Source organism: Danio rerio, chromosome 7, assembly GCF_049306965.1.
Source record: "Danio rerio strain Tuebingen ecotype United States chromosome 7, GRCz12tu, whole genome shotgun sequence".
NCBI lineage: Eukaryota > Metazoa > Chordata > Actinopteri > Cypriniformes > Danionidae > Danio > Danio rerio.
The window spans coordinates 54162068-54189605 of NC_133182.1; the positions used below are offsets into that span (position 1 = coordinate 54162068).

General features: G+C 36.4%; 1 protein-coding gene across 8 annotated transcripts in view; it reads right to left on the reverse strand.

Moving 5' to 3' along the window:
• The window catches only part of tcf12 (transcription factor 12), a 200702-nt gene that overhangs the window by 47922 nt on the left and 125242 nt on the right, over positions 1-27538 (reverse strand). For all 8 annotated transcript variants that reach the window (XM_073906392.1, XM_005166511.5, XM_073906391.1 and 5 more), the window contains exons 6-8: positions 26592-26653; positions 11574-11706; positions 11303-11355 (exon numbers count right to left, since the gene is read on the reverse strand). In XM_073906392.1, coding sequence (XP_073762493.1) covers positions 11303-11355; positions 11574-11706; positions 26592-26653 — 248 coding nt within the window. The remainder of the gene's footprint in view (positions 1-11302; positions 11356-11573; positions 11707-26591; positions 26654-27538) is intronic.

Genomic DNA, 27538 nt, shown 5'->3' on the forward strand with positions numbered 1-27538 from the left:
ACCAGTTGTCATTTCAGTGTGGAGTTTGCATGTTCTCCCCGTGTTTGTGTGGGTTTCCTCCGGATGCTCTGGTTTTCCCAACAGTCCAAACACATGCGCTATAGGTTAAGTTGCCCATAGTGCATGGGTGTGTGTATGTGAATGAGTGTATGGGTGTTTTCCAGTACTGGGTTGCAGCTGAAAGGGCATGCGCTGTGTAAAACATATGCTAGATAAGTTGACGTGGTGACCCCTGATTAATAAAGGAACGAACCCAAAGAAAAATGAATGAATGAATGTCCATAGCTCATCATGATTTATCAGTGTGTTGCTGTTTATTTTTGCTTTTGAATCGCATTTTAATACACTTCTCTATGCTGACAAAATTTTGATGTTGAAATGTAGAATTACTATTTACGATGAAAAAATTTATTGGCATTCAAGTAGTTAGAAAACTATTAGGTTTTCTGTGTAGTCATGAAAATCAATCATGTTGCATTGCTTGCACCAACCTTAAATAACTCTTTTTCACAATATTCACCTTTAATACCTCTTTCACAATATCCTGTACAACATTGTTCAGTGTTATGTAAAAGTACTTGTATGGCCTATCCTATGTGTATAGTCAAGTATCTTATGTGTACTGTATATTTAAATCTTATGTGTATAGTTAAGTATCTTAAGTACACTGTAAAACCACAGCATTTTACTCAAACAGTTTGAGGAAACTGATTGCAACAAACCATTTAAGTTCAAAAACTGATCCTAATGAGCACTGTGAACTTAATCTATTTGAGTAAAATGACCTGAGCACAGTAAAACCTAATAAATGAAGAGAATTCAAACCAACTGAGTACTGTAAAACCCAGTGAGTTAAGGCAACTCAAACCGTTTGAGGAAACCGATTGCTACAAACCATTTAAGTTCAAAAACGAATCTATATCAGTACTGTGAACTTACTCCATTTAAGTTGAAGTAATGAGGTACTTAATTCACTCATTACCTTCAACACTCAGTTCAAAACTCTTTTCATATGAGTAGAATTAACTTTCAGTCAATTTTGAGTTAACTACACTCATTTCATTTGATCAAGTTGACTGTTGGGTTTTACAGTGTAGTACTGTAAATGTTAGTTATGCATAGGTTTTTTTAAAAATAGCTCTTATGCCCAGTGTTGTGTTTGTATTTACGATTAATTTATGTTGCACCTTTGTCCTGCGAAACATGACATTTCGTTCCTCTTTATGAGGAACACGTTCCTCTGTACATGTGTCGTTCCACACATGTAGCTGAATGACACTAAACTTCGACTTGACTTGATATAAGAAGGCTGCACAATATATTGCTTCGGCATCGATATCGCAATGTGATCAATTGCAATAAAAACATCACGAGCACAGTCTGAATTTTAATTTATCATTAGCATGTGTTTTTAAGGTCTATGACTGTATTGGGAATTTTAAAAGCATTAATAAAAAAAACATTCACAACTTTAATGATTTTTCTTAAATGATTATTTCAACAACATAGACTATGCAGTATTATTTCACATTTAATTATTCAATTACTGTATACTGGAACACTGTTAGACTCCTCTGAAAACAATAAAACAATGTTTATTTCATTTGCATCTTTTACCTTCATTGTATTTATCTATGCGTGTAGATAGTTCATTATATTTTATTCAGATGCACTCCCCAGGACCACCCCAATCAATCTAAAATGATTAAGTCTTTACAGACAATAATATAAAAGTCATTATTTGTAAATCGGATTCATATCGCAACATATATAGCAGAATAACAAATGATCACAATGTTAGATTTTTCCAACATCGTGCAGCTCTAATATTTAATTACAAATACACGCAATTCTAGTTTGGTAAAATAATATATACAAGTAAGAGACAGTTCTTATTCATTCATTCATTTTCCTTCGGCTAAGTCCCTTTATTCATTAAGGATCACCAAAGTGGAATGAACCACCAACTTATACATTATATGTTTTACACAGCAGATGCCCTTCCAGCTGCAACCCAGTACTGGGAAATATTCATACACTACGGCCAGTTTACTTTATTCAATTCCCTTATAGCGCATGTATTTGGACAGTGGGGGAAACCGGAGCACCTGGAGGAAACTCACACAAACACATGGAGAGCATGCAAACTCCACACAGAAATGCCTCTCCCAGCCGGGACTTGAACCAGCGACCTTCTTACTATGAGGCGACAGTGCAAACCACTGAGGCACTGTGACTTAAGAGTACTTGTTTCAGTGTCAATTTATCAACAACCTATATAAATTGAATTATTTGCTAAATGTAAGGCTCACATGGCACAAAATGTGTTGTTATTTACATTTTTAAATAAAAGGGTGTGATTAAGTTTGTGTTTGTTGTGCTATTAAGCTTTGTATGTAGAGTTTGCTATAGGATAACCTACATATAACCTATTGTTGATCATAATAAGTCAGTTTAATGATTAATATTCCCCTTTGAAGATGACCTACTATATAGGGAAGTTTGTCAGACTTAATTCCTTCCACTCAATGTTGTCTCTAAAGTACAGCTAACAATACACTGACCCAGTGCAGTGCCCTCTGCTGGCAGGATTATGACCTAATAGCCTAGAGGACAAACCCCAGACAGACATATGGGTTACAAGTGAGCTATAATGAGCCCAAATATCCACTAAATTTGGGAGGAAGTGGGATGTCTGAGGATCAAGAAGAGCACTATTAAAAGCTACACGACATGTCTGAACACATAGGTCATGAGAGGTGATGACCTGAGAGTGCGAGAACGTAAGCTCACAGAAATCAACTCAAACACACTTTTTATTCGGCATCCCTAGTAGCAGGATATGCTCTTTAAAATAGAGATACGAGACCGTCAAAAAAAAAAAAAAAACAGCGCCGAGGAAACACAAAAGCAAAAAAGAGAACAGAGATTTTCTCCAGAACAAAGAGCGGTGGCCACATGAAAGACCTACATCAAACTGTACTGTTATTCTTTACAGAGCTTTAGTGGGGCCTTTTATCCCAAGGCATGTCCGACTACACAGGGTCTTCACTGCCAGGTTGTGACCTTGCATTAGAGACAGAGGGTTCAAAGGGAGTACGGAACACACACAAAAAAGGAAGGGGAAACAACCCAGAACAACTAGGGGACACAAAAACCCCAGTGTGGCAGTGCTGTTGACCTGCATCAGCTTGCATGGCCTGTAGATGGCTGTCTAGTCAAAAACGCAGGATGAATCTTCTGAATGGAGGAGCTTTAGTCAAACTGACATCCTCTGAGCTTCAGGCGCTAGTCTCATGTCCTTGTCGCCACAGTGGATCATAACCTTCTTCTCACTTCTCTCCTGGTGCTCGTTTTCTCGCTAAGTGCAACTTGTGCTGGAGCGAAGATGCCAGAGCGATCTGTCAGGAGCAAATGACAATCTTTTTTGTCATTCACAGCCAGTGTTCTTGCATGCAAAGGGCCCTGGAGGAAGGCGAGCGCTCCCTGCTGCTTTCTCTCCTTGCCTCTTTTCCCTTTTTCTCCGATCATCTCTTCTGGGCGCCCCGGTGCAGGCAGTGTCACATCAAACAGTCGTGGCCGTGACAAGGGTGTTTAAAAAAAGCAGAGCTATTTACACACATAGGCTGCAGCTCCAGGCTCTCAGCCAAGTATAAATCTCCCACAAGATGCAGTTACTTGCCCAAAGTCATGGGGCCGTTCATTCGCCTCTGACTTGGTTTTCTGGCTGTCAGGAGGGCTGGGGTCCTTCGGCACAGGTGCCCACACAGCTGCCTGACAGCATAGCTGCTGCTGTGCCAGACGCACATGCAACCTGCAGCACACGCGTCTGCCATGCTCAGAGCAGCTCATCTGCTCAAACACACACACATTAGCAGTCAGTAAAACTACTAGTCAGGCATTGTAAAAGGAAACAGAAAAGATCTGCACTTTTGTTTATGGCTTAGTGTGATAATCATATTGCAAAGTCTGTGATTTGATTAAATACATTTATATTAAGGGCAGAGAATTGGCATGGACGAAGGGGGCATGTCCCCACCAACATACTGAAACGTCCTTACTTACAGTATAACTGAATCGACTTTAAAATAAAATAATGCTCGGTCAACCCTTAGCAACCTACACATGCACAAAGTCAAGTTCGCTACGATTTCACTGTAAAACTATTAACCAAGGCAGTGCAATTAATAAAAATTCCCTTTCGATTTTGGCCTCCATGGTTATAAAAAACAATAATTGCGATGAAACAGTTAAATTGAATCACACACCTCTCTAAATTTCTCTACATTCATACCTACTCAAAGCCCGACTGCAGTAAAATCTTGTAAATTGACATTCGTGGCATGTGACGCAATTGTTATTTGTATTATTAAGTGTTTTTTCTTTTACATTAAGTTTATTCATGTTTTTAAAAGCGCAAAACAGAATTGTACTGTTCAATGCATGCGCTCTAGGGATGTATGTCCCCACTAATGTCAAGAGCTAATCTAAGTCCTTGATTTATATGCCAAGGTTACTGTAAATGACAAAACAATAAAAACTGAAATAAAGGTAACGTAAAATGTAAAAACCATATATGCATATGTGACCCAGGTCCTATTTTGCGTGGGTATCTTTTTGGCAATACTCAAAATTATATTGTATGGGTAAAAGTTATAGGTTTTTCTTTTACGCCAAAAATCTTTAGAATATTACATAAATACTATGTTCCATTGATATAAATTTCCTACTGTAAATGTGTATTGCTAACAGTGTTGGGCAATGAAGCGTTACTAGTAATGCATTACTTTTGACAGTAACTAATACTGTAACGCATTCCGTTATCGTTACAATATAATGCTTTTGTCTGTTACTTGGTGAGCTAATTCATATCGGCTGCAGTCTAGCCTATGCCTTCCTGTTTACAGCAGCGACCCATTGTGGGCTTGGTGGATGCCAACCAATCACCGTAAGGACACGTCATGTATTAAGTGACAGACTGGACAAAAGTCAAACGAAGCAGAGAACGAATGCATGAGAGGTACACCAAGGCTGTTTCTTAATTCCAAGAACACAGAGAATGGACTTGCACTCCTGTGGAGAGCGGTCTTGCCACGTCACCACGGAAGAATGAACTCAGGAGACCACAAGAAAACAGAACATGTCCTGTGAGAAATGAGATGCTGCGTTCTTCCAGATGGTCACATGACCTTTATGGCGTTTTTAATGGTAAATGATTTAAACATTACATTATTCATACAACATTTTATTGTTTTTCCGCTTTTCACAATATGTACTATGCATAATCACTTTATAAATATATGTTGCACAATACAATTAAAACTCATTTTAATAGGAATTTCAGCAAATAAACACCCTTAATGTGTTTATGCCTTTATTAAGATTTTCGTGTTAATGTTTACTTTCACCGTCTCATTAAGGAAAACTCCTAAGTTAAATAACTTGCATCTCTAAACTTTAATAATAAATCAAAATATAATGCTCCGCTTCCCACCTCCAGTCGCAATTACTTCTGTGACTTCTAAAGAGAGTTCAGTGCTCAAGTCTGCATCGGTGCGTCCTCGATATCAAGAACAGATCTGGGAACTTTCACACGTCCTCCGTTCTTGCGGTGTGAATATTTTGAACTAAACTTTGGCAGCTGATGATGACGTTACACAAGAACACAAAGACAAAAGATCGCTGAAGAAAACATATTGAGAAACAGCCAAAGTGTGCGCGCACGAGAGAATGAGTGCGCACAAGAGAGATCGGGAGCATGCAAGAGAGGCCAAGAGACTATTAACGTTACTATTATTAATTACCATTACTAATACTACTATGTTTGTTGTTTTATTGATTAGTTTAGTAGACACAGTGACTTTGTTTTATTTCAGAACACATGTTATTTAAATGTATAGTGTTGTATTGCTCTGGAAAATGCTGTGATTTTCATTGTTTTACATATTTTTAGAGCTGTTATACAAAAGCAGTTTTTCCACATTGAATATACACAGCTTACTTTCCATAAGTTGCTGTGAATAGTTTGAAAATTGCTCATAGATTTCATTTCTGAGCAGCTGTTGTGTTTTTGCTTGGTTTAAAATGCATACTTTATGGTTGTCTATAATAGCAGTTTTGTGGTGCTGAGCTTCACCAAATTGATTCTGAATGATAATTCATATTACTTTCATTAATTTATTTTAGAACGGTTTTGTGTTAGTTGTATATTGTCGATATCTTCATACTCAAGCTGTGAAGCAACATGTTTAAGAGTTAAATACAAACTTTTGTTTTGCTGAAGCAACTTTAGTTTTGGCTTTTTTTGTTTCTGAATATATTATTTGGCTGGTTTATAACCTTGTCATATTTTCCTTTTTGTGCTGCTGCTCTGACTTAAATAATTTTTTTTTTTTTAGTTTTTCCTGTTTTGGTTATGGGAATGCAAATTAATCAACAAGCTGATCAACAGTGTATTCTCCATGCAGAACTGAAGTGATGTTATAAGGGCATTAATGGGAGCATTAAAAATGTTCTTTGGAAAAGCAAATCAAAAATGACTTTTAACAGTAATGTATTACTCTTTGGTGTAAGTAATCGATACAGTAATTGAGTGACTTTTTTTAATAAAGTAGCTACTAACTGTAACTAGTTACTATTTTTCAGTAACTAGCACAACACTGATTACTAAGAGTTGTATAAAAAACAAAAAAATAAAAAGTGGTCACACTTTACAATAAAGTTTTGTTAAGTATTCATTAACCGTAGCTCAACATTTATTAATACATTGCAAACATCCAAATTCATGCACGTTAACATTAGTTAATGCACTGTGAGTTAACGAACTAATACTGAACAACTTTATTTCAGGTTAACAAACATGAACAAATACTGCAACAAATGTATGGATTATTGTTTGGCCATGACAGTAAATCCATTAACTAACATTAACTAATACAACCTTATTGTAAAGTGTCACCAAAAAAAGCTTATTTATTCAGCTTTCAGGCGGTATATAAATCTCAAAGATTCTTTGAAAAACGCACATTTAAGAAAGACCTTTTATTTAAAACAACAGAAACAGATTAAAAAGATAATATAAACAACAGAAAATGCAAACAAAAAATAAACTTCAATCCAATATTTAAAAATATATAATAGTACAATCAGAACATTAAAATAGCATTGACTTGCTAAGCTTTCACAGTGAACTGCAGCACTGTGTTTATTTGCACAAGTTCTAAAGTAAAAAAAAAAAACACCTTCTTACAAGTGTAACGTATGCCTTAATTCAAAGCTACTGAATAAGAAAACAGTCTATTACATTTCCCTCATAAAACCATAAGCCCTTCTTCCAGTGTTTCTAATCTTGAAGTGTTTAGTGACCGGACACCAAACATCCGCTATCTTTTCTCTGAACCTTTCCCTGCAGTTCAAGGGTTAATGTGGCTTCCTCGGCTTCCCAAAACAGCAAGCACACAAATCAAGCACGGTTATAAATATTTGTACGTCCTCAATCTGCTGCCATGTCTTATTTGGGCCTTTATGTCGTAAAGAATGCCCTCGCCTCTCGAAAACGAAGCGGATGTTATTCCATAAATATTTACATCCACGTGTAAACTACGCCGATCCATCAGCCTCGTTGCGCTTAAAAAAAGTGATGAGCTGGTAAGAGGTAAATAGTTAAAGTATTTTTAGGTGAGTTGGGGGTTGTATTCCCTGCGGAGGGCCTGATGATGGGAAGCATTGTGTTCATTTTGTTTATCAAGCAGCTCTACGGGCCTCTAGTGGGGCTCGTCTGCTTACACAAGCAAAAGCTTTCACAGGCATCTGCAGCTGCGAGCCCACTGTACAGGTACCCTGCAAACTGCATGCACACACACACTCGCACACACACACAGCTGCCCCAGCAACCTGACGTGGCTCTGCAGGTGCACCTGTACCTACCATAGCCCACTTTTACACCTTTGGACTACACCTAGAACTTTCAAAGTCTATCCAATAATGATGACTGATGGCTGTCACACAAAAATGATTCAATCCAAACAGGTTTCCAACCATGTTTTTGCACATATGTTGGAAAATTGCATTCAAAATTCTGGATGAAAACACCCAGATCAATTTCAAAAGGGTGCTGCAATAAATTCCTCTGAATAAATCCCTACATTTACATTTAAGATGCAATTCTTTAATTATGCTTCAATTAATCATTTTATAAGATTATATACAAACACTGGATAAATGTAATGTGAATTTATATAGCGCATTTATTGTGTATGGCCATACACCCAAAGCGCTTCACAATCATGAGGGGGGGTCTCCCCACACCACCACCAGTGTGCAGCATCCACTTGGATGATGCAACGGCTGCCACAGGACAATGGCGCCAGTGCGCTTACCAAACACCAGCTATTGGTGGAGTGGAGAGACAGTGATAGAGCCAATTCGGTGGATGGGGATGATAGGGAGGCCATGATCGTAAGGGCCGATAGAGGGACTTTGGCCAGGACACCGGGGTTACAACCCTGCTCTTTCACGAGAAGTGCCATGGGATTTTTAATGACCACAGAGAGTCAGGACCTCGGTTTAACGTCTCATCCGCAAGACGGATAAAGTTGTTGTTGATAAAAACAACAAAATTATTAATTGGGCCTCATCGTTTGAGTATTACAGCATATTTAATAATGAAATATGTAAGATAAGATGTTTTATTATTATTATTATTTTTATTATTATTAAGGGATGCGCAAGTCATCATATGTCATCACAAACTCTTACTTCATATGAAATCGATGATCACGGCTGCTGTAGCTATTCCAGTTGTGTTTTTTTTTTTTGTATTTATCTTCAGGAATTCACTGAAGGCAACAATCTCATGTTATCATGCTGCCATCATAGATCGTATATTCTGAGAAATTTTCGTACCCCTTGGTTTCAAGTGTGGTGCTGAAAAATCTCAGTTTCAAGGGCAATCTACCCCTTCCCCTTAGCCCTACGCCTAAACGCTAAAGAGAATTGGGACACCAAAGGGAAGAATTGGGATTGGGCCTTAGTAAAGTAAAATATTTAAACTGGTCAAATGGAGGTAATGGGTGTTTGTAACTATTCAAATGATTTCTGAAGGTTTGGATATCTTAGAAAAGAGCTCAAATATAAAGATCTTATATTATAATTTGCTAAACAACTTGTTCTTTAAAAAATGCATTCAATTGACTTTAAAGATAACTTAGTGTGTGCTATATAAATGTGATCACATGCACAAAATTATCAATTTATCTGAATAGTTAAAATAGACATACAGTTTAATAGGCTAGAAATGTTGGAATTATTTAATCTTTGTTTATTTTAAAATATGTACACCCAACTTGCATATACAGTTGAAGTCAGAAAAGCCATTGTAAGGTCAAAACTATTAACCCCTTTAAACTGTATTTATTTTTTCAATAGTCTACAGAACAAACTATGGTTATACAATAACTTGCCTAATTACCCTATCCTGCCTAGTTGCCCTAATTAAATTAGTTAAGCCTTTTAATGTCACTTTAAGCTCTATAGAAGGGATTTGAAAAAATCTAGTCAAATATTATTTACTGTCATTATGGCAAAGATAAAATAAATTAGTTATTAGAAATGAGTTATTAAAACTATTATGATTAGAAATTTGCTGAAAAAATCTTCTCTCTGTTAAACAAAAATTGGGGAAAAAATGAAGGGGGTTCATAATTTTGACTTCAGCTGTACATCTTGAATTTTCTACACTAAATATTTGGTAACACTGCACTGTTCTACGATTTCCCAGCCAAACAGGAACTGATGAGACTAAATAACAAAACAAAACAAAAAAAAACATTCACAACTTTTGAAACAATCATAACTTCTGGAGAAAAAAAAAAAAAAATTAGCCATTTTATAAAACAGCCCTGTGCAAAACCTACAAACAATTTTCCCAAAAGGTAAAGATATTGTTGAATGTACACAATAAAAAAAATGGTTTCTTCTTTAATAAATCTTCTTTTTTGGGGTGTAAATTAAATATACAATTAGAATGTTAGATAGGCACTGCTCTTATCTGCCATGAGTGTGATTTTAAGAGAATCTGGCCTTTCTTACAAGAGCTGAGGTTTATATTGGCGGCGTGCAGCTCCAGTGCTCAAGCCTGTGCTGAATTGAGCTGCTTTGAGTTATGTGTCACACAAGTGCACCTGCGGCCATGTGTTAAGTAGTGACAAATAAAAGCCCTATGTCCATTTACACAACAAAGACATGTACCCCACGAGGCCACCTCTCTCCTCAACACCCTTATCACCCCACCCCTCCATTTTTTTTCGTCTTCCCTTGTTTTTTCCTTCAGCATAAGTAGAGAAAACTATCTGGCTCCCAGTTTCCTCTAAGTCGAATATCACCGGAGCAACTCTGTTTCAGACGAGTTACCATTCAAACACAAATTTCAAGACAAAAGTGCGCAAATTCTGAAATACTGGTGCTTGATTTCTCTCCTGTGCACAGTGCGATTATTGAGAGCTCACGAAGACTAATCCTGCCGCCACACGGCCCTCAAAGGCCCCGTTTTGTTCTGCAGGAGGAAACCCAATCCCGCCGTATTAACGTGAGGGGGATCCTCGTGCTAAAGCTGCTGCATCTGGGAGCGCATTCACCGCGACCAGCCCTGCAGTTCGAGGGCGAATCTAAAAGGAGGCTTTCACTATCTGCCCTCCGTTTCCCCACAATGACTGCTCAAATGTGCGATTTATGCATGAAGAATGGATGGGAGGGAATTGGGCGCACTGAGGTCACAGGCGGAGTCAAGCTGAGCTCCACACTTCCTCCGAATCCTAATGTCTCCCGCTCCACCGGGATTATCGCCCATGGAAATTTCCCCCCAATTCCGCGTTATTAATCTCTGTCTGTCCTCCTGTTCTGGCTACATAATGACTAATTAAACATCAAAAGAGCTGTGGCGGGGATGTGGCATGACAGCTCGTGTCCCTGAGCCCTTGTCCCCACGGGAAAGGGAAGAAAAGGGGGCCAAGCGCTGACGGAGCGGCCTCACAAATCAATCAGCCATCGTTGCTGCACACCAACACCGAACGCTGGATTCGCAAACACAGGCAGGTTCTGGCCTCTTGTGTGCTCGTGTTTGACATGCGCACAGGTACGTGATGCCGCTGTGTCAGAGGACGACTTTGATAAGACAGAATTGAAAAGTGCGTGTGCTGCCGCTCCTCCGGCTTTCATTAAACGTGTCTGTTGTGGTTGTATTGCGCACCAGCATCTATTTTTAAAGCAAAGAGATGGCAGGAAGATGAAATGATGCTGTACTCACAGATGTAGGCAGGCCGGGAGGGGGCTTGCGCACTTTCTTTGTTTGCAGAGGATCTGTGGAGAGAATACAAAAACAACTTTGAGACATTTGAAGGGGGGGAAAGAACAAACAAGCATGTGGAGGCACTCAGTCAGATGTCTTTTTGATTAGGTTTATGAAGACAAATTTAAGAGCATTAGTGCAGCTGAAATCGAGGAATTCCTAAACATGAACTTTTTCTCTTTATTAGCAAATCTAAGCATGATGTCATGGGCATTTGATGGGCACTGACCCATTGAAGCCGAGTCTTGGAGCGGGCGTCTTCTTGGATTGGGGCCAGTATAAGAGTAGAATGGAGTGGGCGACTTTCCCGGGGTGGTGACAGGTCCTGGGCTGGCCAGCTGGATATCTGACCTCAGATTGGACTGGAGAGAGAAAAGATGAGAATTCAAGACTGAGATCCTATATACATATAAAGGGAACATCCAACACAAATGATAAAACAAACATCCTAAAAAAGAGAAATGCAGCAGGTAAATTCTAATAATAAACAAACTCCTTTTACATGACAGAGCATAAAAAAAACATATATTCAAACTCCATATTTGTCATCTATCGATCTATCTATGTATCAATCTATGTATGTATCTATGTACGTATCTATGTATGTATGTATGTATGTATGTATGTATGTATGTATGTATGTATGTATGTATGTATGTATGTATCTATCTATCTATCTATCTATCTATCTATCTATCTATCTATCTATCTATCTATCTATCTATCTATCTATCTATCTATCTATCTATCTATCTATCTATCTATCTATCTATCTATCTATCTATCTATCTATCTATCTATCTATCTAATTTAGTGTACATTTATTTGATTAAAATACAGTTTTAATTCTGTTTTTCAATTTCAATTTAAAACTCTTTTCTATGTGAATACACTTTAAAATGTGTAAAATTGATGTCTGTTAAATTAAATTGAATATATTGCTTGATTTTATAATTAATTCTAGCTCTATTGTGATCTATTAACCAAAAAAGACTCAGAGCTCTATTTTTATGATCTAGGGGCAAAGTCTAAAGGGCATTGAACAAAAGCATTAAGGGCATGGCATAATCTACTTTTGCTATGTTAAGGATGGAAAAATGTACCCCGGCACATGGTCTAACAGGGTTGAGCTTATTCTTTTAATGAGTTCTGGGTGTGTTTTGAGCATAACCTGCATTAAACCAATCAGAGTCTCATCTCACATTCCCTTTAAGAATCAGTTACGTTGTGCTGTGGCGCATTTGCTATTTACATGGTCAACTTTGTAAGTGGAAAAACAGAATGCTTCACTATTGAGAAAACAGTTAAACAGAGCATCTGCAGCACGAGGATAAAGAGCAAGCCTCTTTCATTCGACCTCTTTACTTTCTCTTTACTTTCCTTTTACTCCTTTACTTTCATGGATAAAGAAACAGTGTTGTATGCACTCCACTGAAGAATCCATCAACCTATATACTTGATTTAGTTTTTAAAGCACAAAGATTTGTCTAAATACTATTTCTAAATCCAGTTCTAATTTCTAGCAAAATAAATAAATAAACAATAATAATGAAGTCTGGTCAAAAAAATGAGTTTTATCCAAACACACATCCTATTCTTAATGCCCATATGGTGATGCAGACATCTCCAGGTACACATATCTAAACTTGTTTTTATTAAAACAAATATAAATATGCATATAATAAATAATAGTAACAATAATAATAACATTATACAAAAACAAATAGTTGTCAATAAACGAAAAAATTAAAATAAAATAAATAAAAAATTTTGTAACATTTAATCCTTTAATTCTTTTTCACATGTAAAGATTTTTGTGTATTGCTGTACATCCTGTGTGTATTAAGCAATCTGTAAGCGTTTGGACCTGCAAAGACATATAACTAACGTGGCCTGCGCTGGACTTTTAGGACCAGCTTTTAGTTGGTCAATAGCACAGTCTAATTCATTTTTCATTTTTGTACTCTGACATTGCCCTTTAAATTCACCTTTCCAACTGCCAAGACATTTATACATTTATAATCAACATCTATAATTATTTAAAAATGAGAATGATTATTATTATTTTTTGAAACAATATTTTTTAAGTAAAGGTCAGAACAATCATGTAGTTTTATCATAAATAACTCTTCATTCTAAACTGAATGAGAATGAATCAACTTTTTCCACATATGTTTTTACAGTCCATCATTAAAACCTAAAGTTAGACACATTCAACATGATTTTTATGTATAAAAACATCACTTTAAAAATACAATTTGTATTTAAAATGAGTCGTCTAATCTTTGACCCACATACACACACACACAAACAAACACACAGACTCATCCGCGTGACTTTAGTTTGCGTCACGTTAAGTAGCGCAGTACAGTAGTGAAGAGCTTCCCTCTAATACACGCTGAGTCTCCCAGTATGACTCCTGTTACCTGATTCCTTCTATTCTCAGCCAGTCGGTCTTTCCTCCCCCTCCTCACACTACCCTATAACTCAGCAGACGATTAGGCTAATTGAGCTTCTTCTCTAATTGGCCTCTTAACCTAGTTTGCCACTCCGTCGCTCGGCCCGGATGTTGGTCAAGGGTGCGACAGCCTCAGGGAAAACCATTTACAAAACCTGAAGTCTGTGCTAATCTCTCGGTCATCAGACGCTGCTTTCGGGCCACTGTCTCTGCTCTCTCCTCACGTAATTGGCTCTCCGTCGACAGTCTACTGGCCCTGTCCACTTCATGGACTCTATACCGGGTGTTTTGTCAAGTTAAGCCGGCAGAGTTTTTTTTTTTTTTCTTCCAGGGGAGTTGACAGCTCCTGAGATCAGACAGATGGTTTAATGAGGCTTGTGCGGGGCCGCTGTCGTACCCCCCTGCCTCACTGCTCCTTTAAGCGTGTGGATGTGTCTCTGGCCCAGCGTGGATGTGTCCCGGGGCCGCGATCAGGCCTGATCAATAGCGCTTCAGCGAGAGCAGAAGGGGAGGGAATCAGTAGGTCAGACTGATTGGATCGATTCCTCCTTGGACTTCAGTGAGCTGCTGGCACTCTCACATCAATAACTGCACAATTGTGTGGGTAAAAAAGAGGAAAGAGCAGAAAAACTCTGGGTTTTTATTTTTTATTCTGTAATGAGGTCTGATTGTGGCCTTCTGTGAAGTACCAAATCTTCATTCATAGCTTAACACAATTTATGAACTCATCGTACATTCAGCCATCGTGCTTTGTACTGTATGGTAGTCTTTTATTTTCTGTCATCTCTTTTTGTGACAGTCTACAAACTCCTTTTATTAGCTATTTAACTTAATTAATACAGTTTAATAATTCTTTATATCAGCTATTTACTCACAACATCAGTAACTTTATTATTATATGACAATCTTTTTACATAGATTTTAAAATGTATAATGAATATAAATATGTGGTATGTGTGTGCGTGCGTGCGTGTGTGTGTGTGTGCACGTGTGCGTGTTATAAGGCTGCACGATATATAAATATGATATTGCCAGTATATAGTTTCCCAAGATGGTTTAATAACTCAATTTGACGGTTTTCTGGAAAGTCTAACTCTATTCAGATACAGAACTTGAATAATCACAATGCAAAAAATGCTTTTTGTACTTTGCTTTGTCTTGCTTCTAAAAACATTGTTTTACTTTCACCTTCAGAAGAAATAAAAAAAAAAGTTTTTTTTTCTTTTGCTAAAAACATGCAAAATTATCTGTCAATAGAAGTAAAATAATCTTTTTTTTCACTTTGAAATAGTTGTAGATATGGACCAGAATCTAAATAAAAATTCGAATACATTTTTTGCATAAATCAGATCAATTTTGTTTAAATACTTAAAAACAATTAATCTTTGTTCTACCAAGTTTCTTTTTTGTGCCAAAAAGTTTAAAACATATGCAAATAGTAAACCGTTCATCAATCTATTATATAGTTAACTACAAATCATGTGTTCTTCAGACTCAACATTGCATATCTTATGATGTGACTATAGTGAACACCTGCGTGTGTATAGAGTTGAAGTCAGAATTATTAGCCCCCCTGTTTATTTTTTTTCCCCAATTTCTGTTTAATGGAGAGAAGATTTTTTTAACACATTTCTAAACATAACGGTTTTAATAACTCACTTCTAATAACTGATTTATTTGATCTTTGCCTTGATGACATTAAATAATATTTTAAGAGATATTTTTCAAGAGACTTCTGTAAAGCTTAAAGTGACATTTAAAGGCTTAACTAGGTTGATTAGATTAACTAATTGTAATTAGGCTAGTGTTTGTATAACGATGGTTTATTCAGTACACAATCAAAAAAAAAATAGCTTAAAGGAGAATCATTTTGACCTTAAAATGGTTTAAAAAAATTAAACTGCTTTTTCTCTGGCCAAAATAAAACAAATAAGACTTTCTTCAGAAGAAAAAAATATTATCAGACATACTGTGAAAATTTCCTTATGCTAAACAGCTTTTGTTAAACATCATTTTGAAAAATCTAGAAGAGAAAAAAATTCAGAGGGGGTTAATAATTCTGACTTCAACTGTATGTATTTTCATGTTGCAAAGAATTTAATGAATAAAAAGTCTGATAAACATTGCAATCACAATTAACATTCAAAATCTGAATAAGCTATTGTGTGCGATTCACATTTGTATTAATAATAATCTTTACAGTTGTATTAGTATTCTATTAGGTTTAGATAACTTTATATTAAATTAACAATGTATATATCTATATTATTTCAAATGTATTATAATATATTAAATGTTACTGTTTTTTGTATTTTGTTCTATCTGGTTCTTGAATCTGATAGCCTGGCTGATAGCCGTGTGATATTCTGCAATAACAGCACTCCTACAGCCTTCTCACCCTTCTGTATTACTCCGCCCACAAAAGGTGGAAGCCAATCGATAAACTGTTGGAAAACATAATGTACTTGAGGCTTTTTTAGGCAAGAATGTAGTTGTTTAGACTGTACCTACAGTATGCAGTTTATTCATAAGGATAGTGCCTATTTTAAATATTTATCATTTATAAGGTAAAGAACGTCAGCAGGCATTAGCCTGTCAACGTTAGTCTGGTAGAGATTGCATTGCTTTGGTTTTCTGGGGTTTAATTGTTGTGATCTCCTGATTGCAACAGAGAAATACTTGGAAATCTCTGTAGACTGGTGGCATTTCATGCCGTTCAGCCTTATAATCTTAAAATGTCAACAAAATCACACTTTTTTCACACAGTTTGGTCATCACTTTAGACATTACACTAGAGAATCATTTGAATCAGAGGTCACCAATCTCGATCCTGAAGGGCCGGTGTCCCTGCAGGGTTTAGCTCCAACTTGCTTCAACACACCTGCCTGGATGTTTCAAGTATACCTAGTAAGACCTTGATTAGCTTGTTCAGGTGTGTTTGATTAGGGTTAGAGCTAAAATCTGCAGGACACCGGCCCTCCAGGAACAAGTTTAGTGACCACTGATTTAAATACTAGCTCTAAAGTGATGTTGGTGAAGTAGCAACAGTTTCTGCTGTTCTGACCGTCAGCTGCAGATATGAATGAATGGCAGAAGAAAGTAGTTTCTCTTACAAAAGGGTTTTGAGACTCTCCGTGTTTGATTTTCATTTATATACACGATTATGCCCTCATACTGTGTATAAACGCATTTTCACACTCAGAGCAATGCAATATGGCTTTATCGACAGTGCCAATATACAGCTATTTCGCACTGCTACTCGTGTGATATTGCTCATATATATTGTGTAATATATATTCATAGATGTTATAAATAATATTTAGAATAATAAAAAAATTAAATTTCTTTGATAACAAAAAATCTAAAATCTTTTCTGTGATTTCAGTTGACAAAAAAAAAAATAATAATAATTTTATTAATTAATTAATACCTGGATCTTTAATTAACAATACTGGAAACATATCCCATAATAAAATTGGTCAGAAGTCATTATCAGTGCCCCAACTGTGGCTACAGAAGAAACACTTAAAATAGCCACTACTCCTTGAATTCAGCTGATTAAAACAAGGGCCATCAGATCGTGTGAAAATCAGGTTGGTTTCTCCTTTACTGCAGGAGGAATGAGGAGGGAAAGTGACAGGCTGTCAGAGAGGCGGCATCATTGACATTGACAAGGCAAAACAGACTGACTAGTGTTGCCTTTGTTCAATGATATGAAATCCTCACAGCAATATTATCTTCTTACTTTTAGCCGCAATGCAAAAACGAGACGGGGAAGCACTGGGGTCAGATGAAACACAGATAGAATACTAATTTAGCACTCAGGAGAGAGTGATTTTAGGGAGATTTGCTGTGGTTTATTATAGTGATGTGAAATTAGTCGAATCCTATTTAAAGATTACATTCAGAGAACTGGTGGTTCCATGAAACTAAAGGGGATTAAAGAGATCTTTGTTAAATTGAATAGAGAATGAATGGCAAAATTGACATTTTCTGAAGAAAAACTTGCCGGCGCTGTTGCTGAGCAGTTAATCGTACTTCGAGTTACAACATTCAACTGAGATCTTTGCTTTGCTTTTTCAACTTACTGCTTAGAAATATAGTAATGCACCTCTCGTTTGCAGACTGCATGACTGGTATGGTTCATATCCAATGCAAAGCTGTACAGTTTTCAAATCTTAAGCTTATTGCAACCTACATTTCTGTAAAATATGAACAAACTCAACATTTGAGTTATCTCTATTTTGTTATTCACGTTTTTTTAATGCTTTTGAATGGCATTATGGGATTTTGATCTTTTCTCCAACAACTTTTGATGAAAAAAAAAAATTACATTTTTATTGACATATACATTTTTAATAGTTTGAAGTGATAAATTGCCTGGATCGGTGTTGTAAATACAAAAGTCAGCACTGTAAAAAATGACTATAATTTCATTGGTATTTTTAAAAAAATGTTACAGTAAAAAACATAACCTGGTTAACTGTAGGTTTTTAAAATATTTATGGTTACTAACCGTAAACTGACTTTCGAGGAATTTCCTTCATGACATTTAATTTTTAATTTTTTTAAATTACTGTGAGTCTTTTTAGTTTTTTTCTTATCAGTGATGTACAATAGATCTAATGTTGATAAATGATGCTTACCACATTTTTACAATTTTATGTGTTACTATGATGGTGTTTAGTAGTTGTGAGTGACATAAATATTTGTGAATGTTTAGTAGTTGTGTGAATGACACAGCTAAGTTTCCATCAACCTATTTTTATGCGCATTTTGGATATGCACATAAAAAACGGTTGCTGGAAACGCCATGATGTGCATAAGTTTTGAAAATCCGTATAAAAAACATATGCGCATAACTAAGTATGATATATTTATTCGATAAGAAAAGAGTGAGCAAATAAACTACAATAGAACCACTTTTGCCGAATAAATTCCAGTATGTGCATTAAAAACATCATATAATTTTGTTATAAGAGATCAGGTGATAAAAATGTGCGTGAATGGACAAACCAGCAGGCTGAGCACATTGTTAAACATCCAAAATGTTGTTTTGGCCATTCTAAAACTCCTAACCATTTTAGTATTACTGTTATTATATTATTAACTACCTCCAGAACAATCTGTGCTCTGCGTCTCACACCTTCAAACACTACCTCGCATTCGTTGCATGTCAGCATTTGAGTATGGTTGCGTTTTTGTCTGTGTAACAAAGGTGTGATGTGTAGATGTTGATACTTCAAAACACTGGTGTATAATACTATAAAATAATAAAAAATATGTTAGTTTAAAGGAAATTAGGAAACATTTTTACACATCTAAGATAACATTCTAGCAACCACAGATACGTAGCAAAGTTTTTTTTTTAACCATAAATCTGAATTTTTCATCTACATTGTGGTAATAAACTACCAGTACCTTAGTTTTTTTGTGAGACTTCATTGTCTCAATATTATTTATTATATTGTTTCTTGCATTCTTGTACCTGAACACTAGCGCTGCACAATATATAATTTCAACATCAATAACGCAATGTTGGGATTGTATTAGTTTATATATATTGGAAGTATATAGCCACAGTCCAAAATACATGACATTTGTGTAGTTATTGCAGTGTTTAATCTTAATGGAGTAAAAGTTTATCGTTTGCATGTTTTTAAGCACTATGAGCGTTCAAACACAATATTTTATAGAAAATAATTGTATTGAACTATTTAAACACAAACAGTATTGTCTAATAAGTCTTGTTTATAAGTAAAGTGTTATTTTAAGTTTGGCTTTTTTCAATTTCTGTACCTGAATATGATTTAACTATACACTGAAAACCATTAAGCACTGTATATTTCACTCTTATATTTGCATATTACATTTCATGCATGATTTGTTACCCTACAAAATCATGCCAATCGATTGAAAATGAATACATTGTTTCCAAATAGGGCTATTCAATTCATCTGGTAAAATTGTATTAATATTGCAGAAATTTTAAATATCGCAATGGCAGATTTTTCTAATATCGAGCATCCCTATTTCATACAACTAAAAGCCAACTTAACAATTGAATTATGTACATCAAAATTAAACAGAGCAGAGAAAACAGTCCCATAATGCAATTCAAAACTTTAAATAAACAGAAACAACCTGATAATCACAAAGTTACAGAACAGATTTTTTTACAGTGCAGCATTTGAGCAGTTGATTTATATATTTTACAAATGTTTATTTTGAAATAACCCAAATGACTTTTTATTCAAAGTAAACGTATGAAAAAAGGCAACAGTATACTGACAAAAGCTCTTTGTGTGTGTGTTCAGGGCCATGTGTTAGCAGGTGAGAGGAAAATGACTGCCCACCATGCGTTAGCCTTTAAAACAAGTACTCGGCTTACATGACAGTCTGGTCAATCTTGTGGATACTGAGAAGTAGTGTTCATTATAAGAGCACTTGACAGAATCACAGGGGCTTCTGGGCCCGCTCACATCTGAACAATCATCTTCCTGAGTGAAATGTCAGGCAGATTGCTGGAGATAATAGCAGTCATCTGTCAACCGCATCCTGCCGCAACAATCAGAATAATCCTCCACACGGGGGACGAGTGCAGAGCTTTACCTACAGGCCAATGCAGAGCTTGCCTCTTATCACTGCTGTATTCTTCCATCTCTCATGTTTGGATCATGACATTTCCTAGGACAAGGTTAAAGATTAAAACTGCAGGGCAAGCAGTAGCGTGATGTTGCTAAAGATATTACGAACCAACAGAGATAACAGAGAGATGCATGAAAAGGTGGGCAAAAAGGTGTTGAATTAGTTTTGATTCACAAAAAAGCTCGCAAAGGCACTGCTATACTCAAAGTACTTTTTGTTTGTCATTTAAAGAAAATCTGAAATACACAAGCAGCAGTTATAGCACTATACACTAATGCTTTGGAGATGCTATACAGCTTTATTTACACAGCTCTCTAAAATACTTCATTCTATTTGGTCAATCATGAAATTCCAAAGTATGTTATTCCCAGATAACAACCTCTGAAACTAATAATGCATGCTTAATTTGGGTGTGAATTAAGTATATACATTTTTATCCATATTTATATAATAATCTTTCATGGGGCTGTTTTGAATGTGGTGTCATCTTGAGACTGAATAATAAGTAGGTTAGTGTAGTGTATTCATTCAGCCTTTTTATGTTTTTGTCAGCTTTATGTTTAATGAAAGAGTTAATAAATTATAACAGTACAGATCAATGTTTTGTGGCTAATTGTGTCATTTTCTGAAAGTAAGGCTGAAATATGCCATGTAATAATCCACTTTTTGTCAGGCTGCTCTTCTGTGAGACCAACCATAGACGGGCTTTATCCCTTACACAGTGTTTAAAAAAATATAACCTTCATTGTTTCCTCTTAATAACAAAAGAAGATGTGACTAAAATTTCAGCAGTTAGAAACCAACAGATAATGGCAAAGGCAATGGCAATGTGAACATAACATAACGAAACCTAACATGCAATTAGCATTTCATCACTCCAATCAAGTAAAGCCATGTCACTTTGTTTAAAAACTTTGATTTTTCTTTAACTTCAAATGTAATTACTAATTTTGTCTGAAATTGCTTAACTCCAAAGAAGATATTTTGAATAATATGGGGAATCAATGATTTTTGGTTAATATTGACAATAGTATGGCAAAAAACAAAACAAAAAAAAAAACAATGACAAACTTGTAGCTGTAAATAGTTTAATTGGCAAAAGTTCTTTTAAAACTATTAGGATGGTTTTGACTATAAACTTTTTGTCAAAGCCATATCTCACAATATTGGTAGCATTTAACATTTTTGAGTAACACAATAAGACCTTTACATTATCATGCTAGGAATAATTAAATACATTATTTGCACTGGATTTGGTTCTCTAAAATCTGAATACACTCATGATGTACTTTTCTGAATTAACAAGAAACATAATTTCTTAAGAGTTTCTCTAGGTACTGTTTTTTTTCTTTTCTTGTATTTAAATTTTTTTTTACATTCAATGCTGTAGATACAGGAGTGCGCCATTGAATAATCTTGCCAGAAACACAACGTATTTGTAAAAGTATCGATAAAAAACAATATACATTCCAAAAAAGTTCTCTTAATGAGAACTGTTTCTTGATTCCCTAGCCTATGAGAATTTTTTTTATTTATATTTTATTTATTTATTTTTTTTTGTGATTGTTTCTGAATTACTTCCTAGTAAAAGAAAGCAGCCAATGAGATGCTTGGCAGGCAGAGATGCAGGGGCCGCAGCTGGCTGAGACAGTTTGAATATTTAACTCAATAAAAGGTGTACAGTTCCACATCAGGTTCAAATGATGCAATAACACCTTGCTGAGGGAGAGGTTTAGCCTGCAAATGATGACAAACCTCATAAAAAGACAGGCTGTTTGGCTTTGTGAAAAATCCTGTAACCGCTTCCCATCACTGCCAAACACTTGATAGATTACTAGTGCAGATATTTCCATTCTTGGCATTCGCTGAACAAATAGGGCCTTTTATTAGGTTCCGCAATGTGCATTGCTCAATTTTCCAAGCAGACTGGGTTATTAGGCGCCCGATTCGCATATTAAAAACACTGCTTCTCTGATAATCTCTGCACCTGATAGTCATCTGTTTATATGCACGCGGCAGACGCGGTGGCCATATTAACACGCAGGGTTCAGAATATTAATGCAGCCACCCTGCAGCCCGCATTCTTCCCACATTCGCTCAGGAACCAAACGGGCTTTTTCGCTCTTCCTGTTTTTCTTCAGCGACTAGACAAACTGAGTCTCTGCCAGGCTCTGATCTGTGCAGCTGCAGGCCAGCATAAATTCCCCAGATCCCACACAAAATGTCTGAACTGGCATTCCCTTTCAGAAAGCTCTTTTATGAATGAGCGAACGCCAGCCGTGTTTTCATTTGTTCTGACTATAGCGCCATTCACTGCTGGCAAACCGCACGCTACTTTTAAAGGTGCGCTTGTGTGTTTTCTCCTCTCCCGAGACTGGCACAGGGACTTGGACAATGAGGTTATTAAAGGGTCATTGGGGTCGAGGGCTGCTCTGACATCATACTTAAGCTGGAGAAGTAGTCTTCCTCTAATATTGTCTCTTAGCTGTGGTTTTAACGCTAATCTTAAAGCCAAGACCCTCCACGCTAAACTAAATCCTGCTAATAACCATTAGGTATTGTGCTTATGTGGAATACAGCTAAGATTGAAAAAGGAGTTTACTTTGTGGTTTTTCAGTAGTGATTACAACTGTGCAGGAGACCGGGTGAGTACATTGTAAACAGAGCATAAGCAACAGGCCATTAAAAAATGGACAGGGAAAAAAAGGGTGGGGGGTCTGGCAGTGCACCCTCTGACTGACTGACGTCAGGGGTGTCAGAGAGAATGAGCGGGCAGGAGAGAGAAGGAGAGCGGGTGTGCTGCTCACACAATCCTGTCTTTGTCTGCAACATCTGTGTGGCTGAGGGAGGAGAGAAGGGCCCGGCGCTGTGTGACCCTGCTTTAATGGAAGTGCTGAAAGTCATGTTTCTGTGTGCTGAAGGCCTGCTCCCAACACATAACACACACATAAACACTCGCTCCAAATCACAGAGCTGGCTCATAATAAAAGCTATTAAAAAAGCATTCAGATTGAAAGCATTCAGACGCCACAAACACTCTTTCAATGTTATGGGAAAAACTGACTGGAAGCTACAAACAAGACTCCCACACCTTTTGACCAATGGCTTTTCTAGTTATTTGTTATTATTTGATGATTTTCTGTACCAGTTTACACTTTTAGTTGACATCAGCTTTTGCATTAAGTGTATAAATGTAACACTTGCTGATTTACACAACATTTATACAATTATTTTTTGAACGAATACTTTAATCGGTGTGTTAAATAACAAAGAGTCAGTAAAAACTTAACGTTACAAAAGATTTCTTTTAAAAACAAGCTGGAATAATATATTTTTTTAATTATTAAAGGTGCAGTATGTAAGTTTAACACCCAGTGGTTGAACTAGGTATTACATTCCTGGATCAAAACAAATGCAAGTGCAGGTTGCCAGACTGAGGAGCGAGTGAAACAGCTGCCATTTCTTGCAGCTGAACAACAGGATAAACTTTGATCACCTCAGATAAACCTTATGTGCTTTATTTAAAGTTAAATGCTAACAATGTGAGTTTGAATGCCATTTTACATGACCTCAGATCTTGAAAATAAAATAAATCATTTGAAATTGAACTTTAGTACTGTGACAACCCAACACAAATCAATGATTCAGCATCTACATTTAATAATGTTTAAGAGGGTTAATATGTATTAAATAGATTATAAACCTTTCCATTTTGTGAGTGAGTGCAGTATTCTGTGCTTCTGAATGGCTGTATTTAAATTTCTGTCCTGTTTCGTCTGGTACAAACAGCCAAACTGCCTTAAATACTGCAAATATCGTCATGTAGCATGTTGTTAGGACCCGGGACTCGTGACAAAGTAAACTGCTCACCTAATGTTTACGATTATAATATTCATATTATTTGCTAATTAATAACCTCATGTGGAACTCTAAATCTGCGTCTTATTTCAGATTTTGCTACTGCCCACCGGAGGTCACATTTCGGCCAAAAACGCACACTTTAAAAGCCTTTCTGAATAAATGAATGAAATATGCTGATTTCCACAAAGGCAACCCGAGGTGCTGAAATATAATTGGCTAAACCGGCAGTGGGCAAGAAAAAAAGAACACAAACAAAGACAGTCGTTCCAGCACGGACAAAACATTTTCAAAGCAGAATATCTGACTTCAGCATTGTTTTTCAGATAAAAAGTATGTTCATTTAGCAAGTTTCTTAAATATCTGCAAATATATAATGCTATTTTCATGCTTTAGAAGAGTCAAACACTTACATAGAGCAACTTTAAAAAGTGCCAGTAAAGAATTACATAATATTACAAAAAACTGATAAAATGTTTTCTAAAATGTCTTAAATTATAGGGGTGTCAAAATTAATTGTTTCTTCAATGTACCGCGAAACAGATGTGGACAATTTGGTGTTGGTTCAGTAATAGATTCTAACCGGTTTTTACATACTTACATTACATATTTTATACCATTGAACTGCTGGCATGTTTGTAAGGTAACTTTTCCTCTTCACTTGCCTGTTAAAGCGATTGTTGTGGATCCAGACATGAGTATGCGTGTTGAGTGAGTTTTTTATACTGCGTCTAATACTTGTGAATACCGTGCATTATGCATGCATAGACTGTAATCGCGTCTGCTCTTCATTGTCTACGCGCTGACAGTTTTAAAACCAATCGCAGCCCTTTCTGTTGAGCAGGTGAAGACAATGACCAATCATAGGGGTGTTAAGGCTGATTGCTACTTCTGTGTCAAGTGCATGCATATGCTATGGCCTGTCAGCCTGCACGTGGTCGCATAGCACTCGTCACGGCCATCGCCAACGCTAACGCACCTCTCAAAAAAATGTAACTACACATCGCAACGACTTGTATCGCAAGCTGTGTGATTGGTTGGCTTGGTAGCACAACAAGTGTGGGCGGGAATGAGAGCCCGATGAGGCGAGTAATTACAAGTGTCGAGTCCCGGGAGGGAGCTTCAGATGGAAACTTGTTTTGTGTTTAACTTATGATTAAAGTTGTTGCAGGTTCTCGCCTCTAAATGAGCGAGTTAATTGTACATTAAGGTAACGTTTAGAAAAATCTAAACACCAGCAAAGAAACACGAAACAGAGAAATATAAAAACCTGCCAGCTAGCATTTTGGAAGTGTTATTGCAGAGCAACCCAAACAGCATGCAGAAGTATAAATGCACAGCAACGCACAAGGCATGTGCCGTGGGTCACATCGATCGATCAATGCAGAAGTATAAACCAGCCTTTAGAACTCGCTCGACAACGCTCAGAAAGCAAGCATGATAATAATTACATTCATTTATTTGCTTTAATTGCTTATGTTGTCTTTTATGCATTAAATAAGAGTGTTTTCTTTGAGTAGGTAAAATTAAAAGGTATAGTTCATATCTGACTGCTTGTATTAAAAGACAAAATTGTATTACAAGTAATATATAAATATATTTATAGATCTTAATACAATTTTCTTGTTTTGTGAAGAAAAAAAATTGTGTATGGAAAGCATCGTCAATGTACCAAGATATCGGATTGATCCAAATCGATGGCATGTCAATCGTAACTGAAGAGACCAGTGTAAATAAACAATAAATCATTATAATGTCATTATAAGTATTTTTTAAAATAAATCAAATAAATATTGCAGTTTTATTAAAAATATTAAGCTGTACACAACTGCTCTCCACATTTATCATAATAATAAGAAATAGTTGTTCAGTAAATTCAAATAATTTCTAAAGAATCATTTGAAAACAGTAAAATGTAAGACATTCAGCTTTGCCATCAAATAAATAGATCCTACTTAAAAAAAAACAGGTACAACAACTCACTCAAAAAGCATTTAACAAGTACACTTAACTAACAAAAAGTACTGACCAGAGATCCCTGTGACTCGAATGCTTTTAATAATTTCCATAAGTTCAAAAGGTCTGAAATTCACACTTTTAAAGTTTTTACAATACAAGGTGCAGACTTTAGCCATTCAGGCATGTGTTACAGTGTCTGGCATACACAGTTTCAGCACTTTGGTAGCTGTGATGAATCAAGGTCTAAGTGAGAAACCTGCGATGCTCACACAAATGCAAACACTACGTAAAAACACAACAATAAAGTGAATTTGTGGTTGTTACCTGGCATCCAGAGACGCCTGGCTCTCTCCCATAACCGGAGAACAGCGGCCTCTCAGACTTGCCTATGGAAAAACAAAGACAAACAATCAGAACAAAATCATACACATTAACCATAAAAAAACATTCATCATGTGAAAAACAGAGCGTTTTTAAGAAAGGCAAACAATAACCGTCAAAGCTCACACATTCTGTGTGAGTTTTGGCAGCTGAAGGCTGTCGAAGGTCAAAAAGGGCTGTTTTATATTTCATATTTCATCAATAAGGTGTGATTTATTTCCGTGCGTATGTTCTCATCAGACAAGCCATGTCTCACAGTATAAACTACAGGGTCAGTCGGGTCTCACTCAACTATACTAATCCATCTCCAGCCTTTTCATATGGCAGAACCAGCCTGTGAGCTTTCAAGGGGCAAATAAAAAGAGCACAGCGCACAGTCGAATGAATCATGCACTTCACAATATCTAAACTCAGCAGTTTCAACCTCTCTCCGAGAAAGAAAAAAAAAGAGAAAAAACCAAGAGACTCCTAAAGGAAAATGATAAACAACTTTAAAAACATCGTATATTATACTTGTCAGACTTTCAAACATTAGAACAAACACAGCAGTGAAGCTAAATTCTGTTTACTTCAGGGAAAAGGTAAATATTTTTGTAACTTCAATTCGGATGCTGGAAGTATTTGCGTTACACCTTCTGAACCTTCAGGTTCAGTTCTGCTGCGCTCAGGTGCACACGGTCACGTGTCTGCAAGTTTCTCCACTAGCACAGCCTCCCAAAATGCAGCAGTAATCAGGCACAGTGGTTTAACTGAAAACGCTGCTTCCCCTGTGGTGCAAACTGCTCTCAATCGACGTGATATAACATTTGAAAGTTTGCGTTTTGCAAAGGAAGAGGGAGTTGTGGGTAAGCTACAGCGCTGCCTCCCCCTTAGTCACCACAAAAGAATAA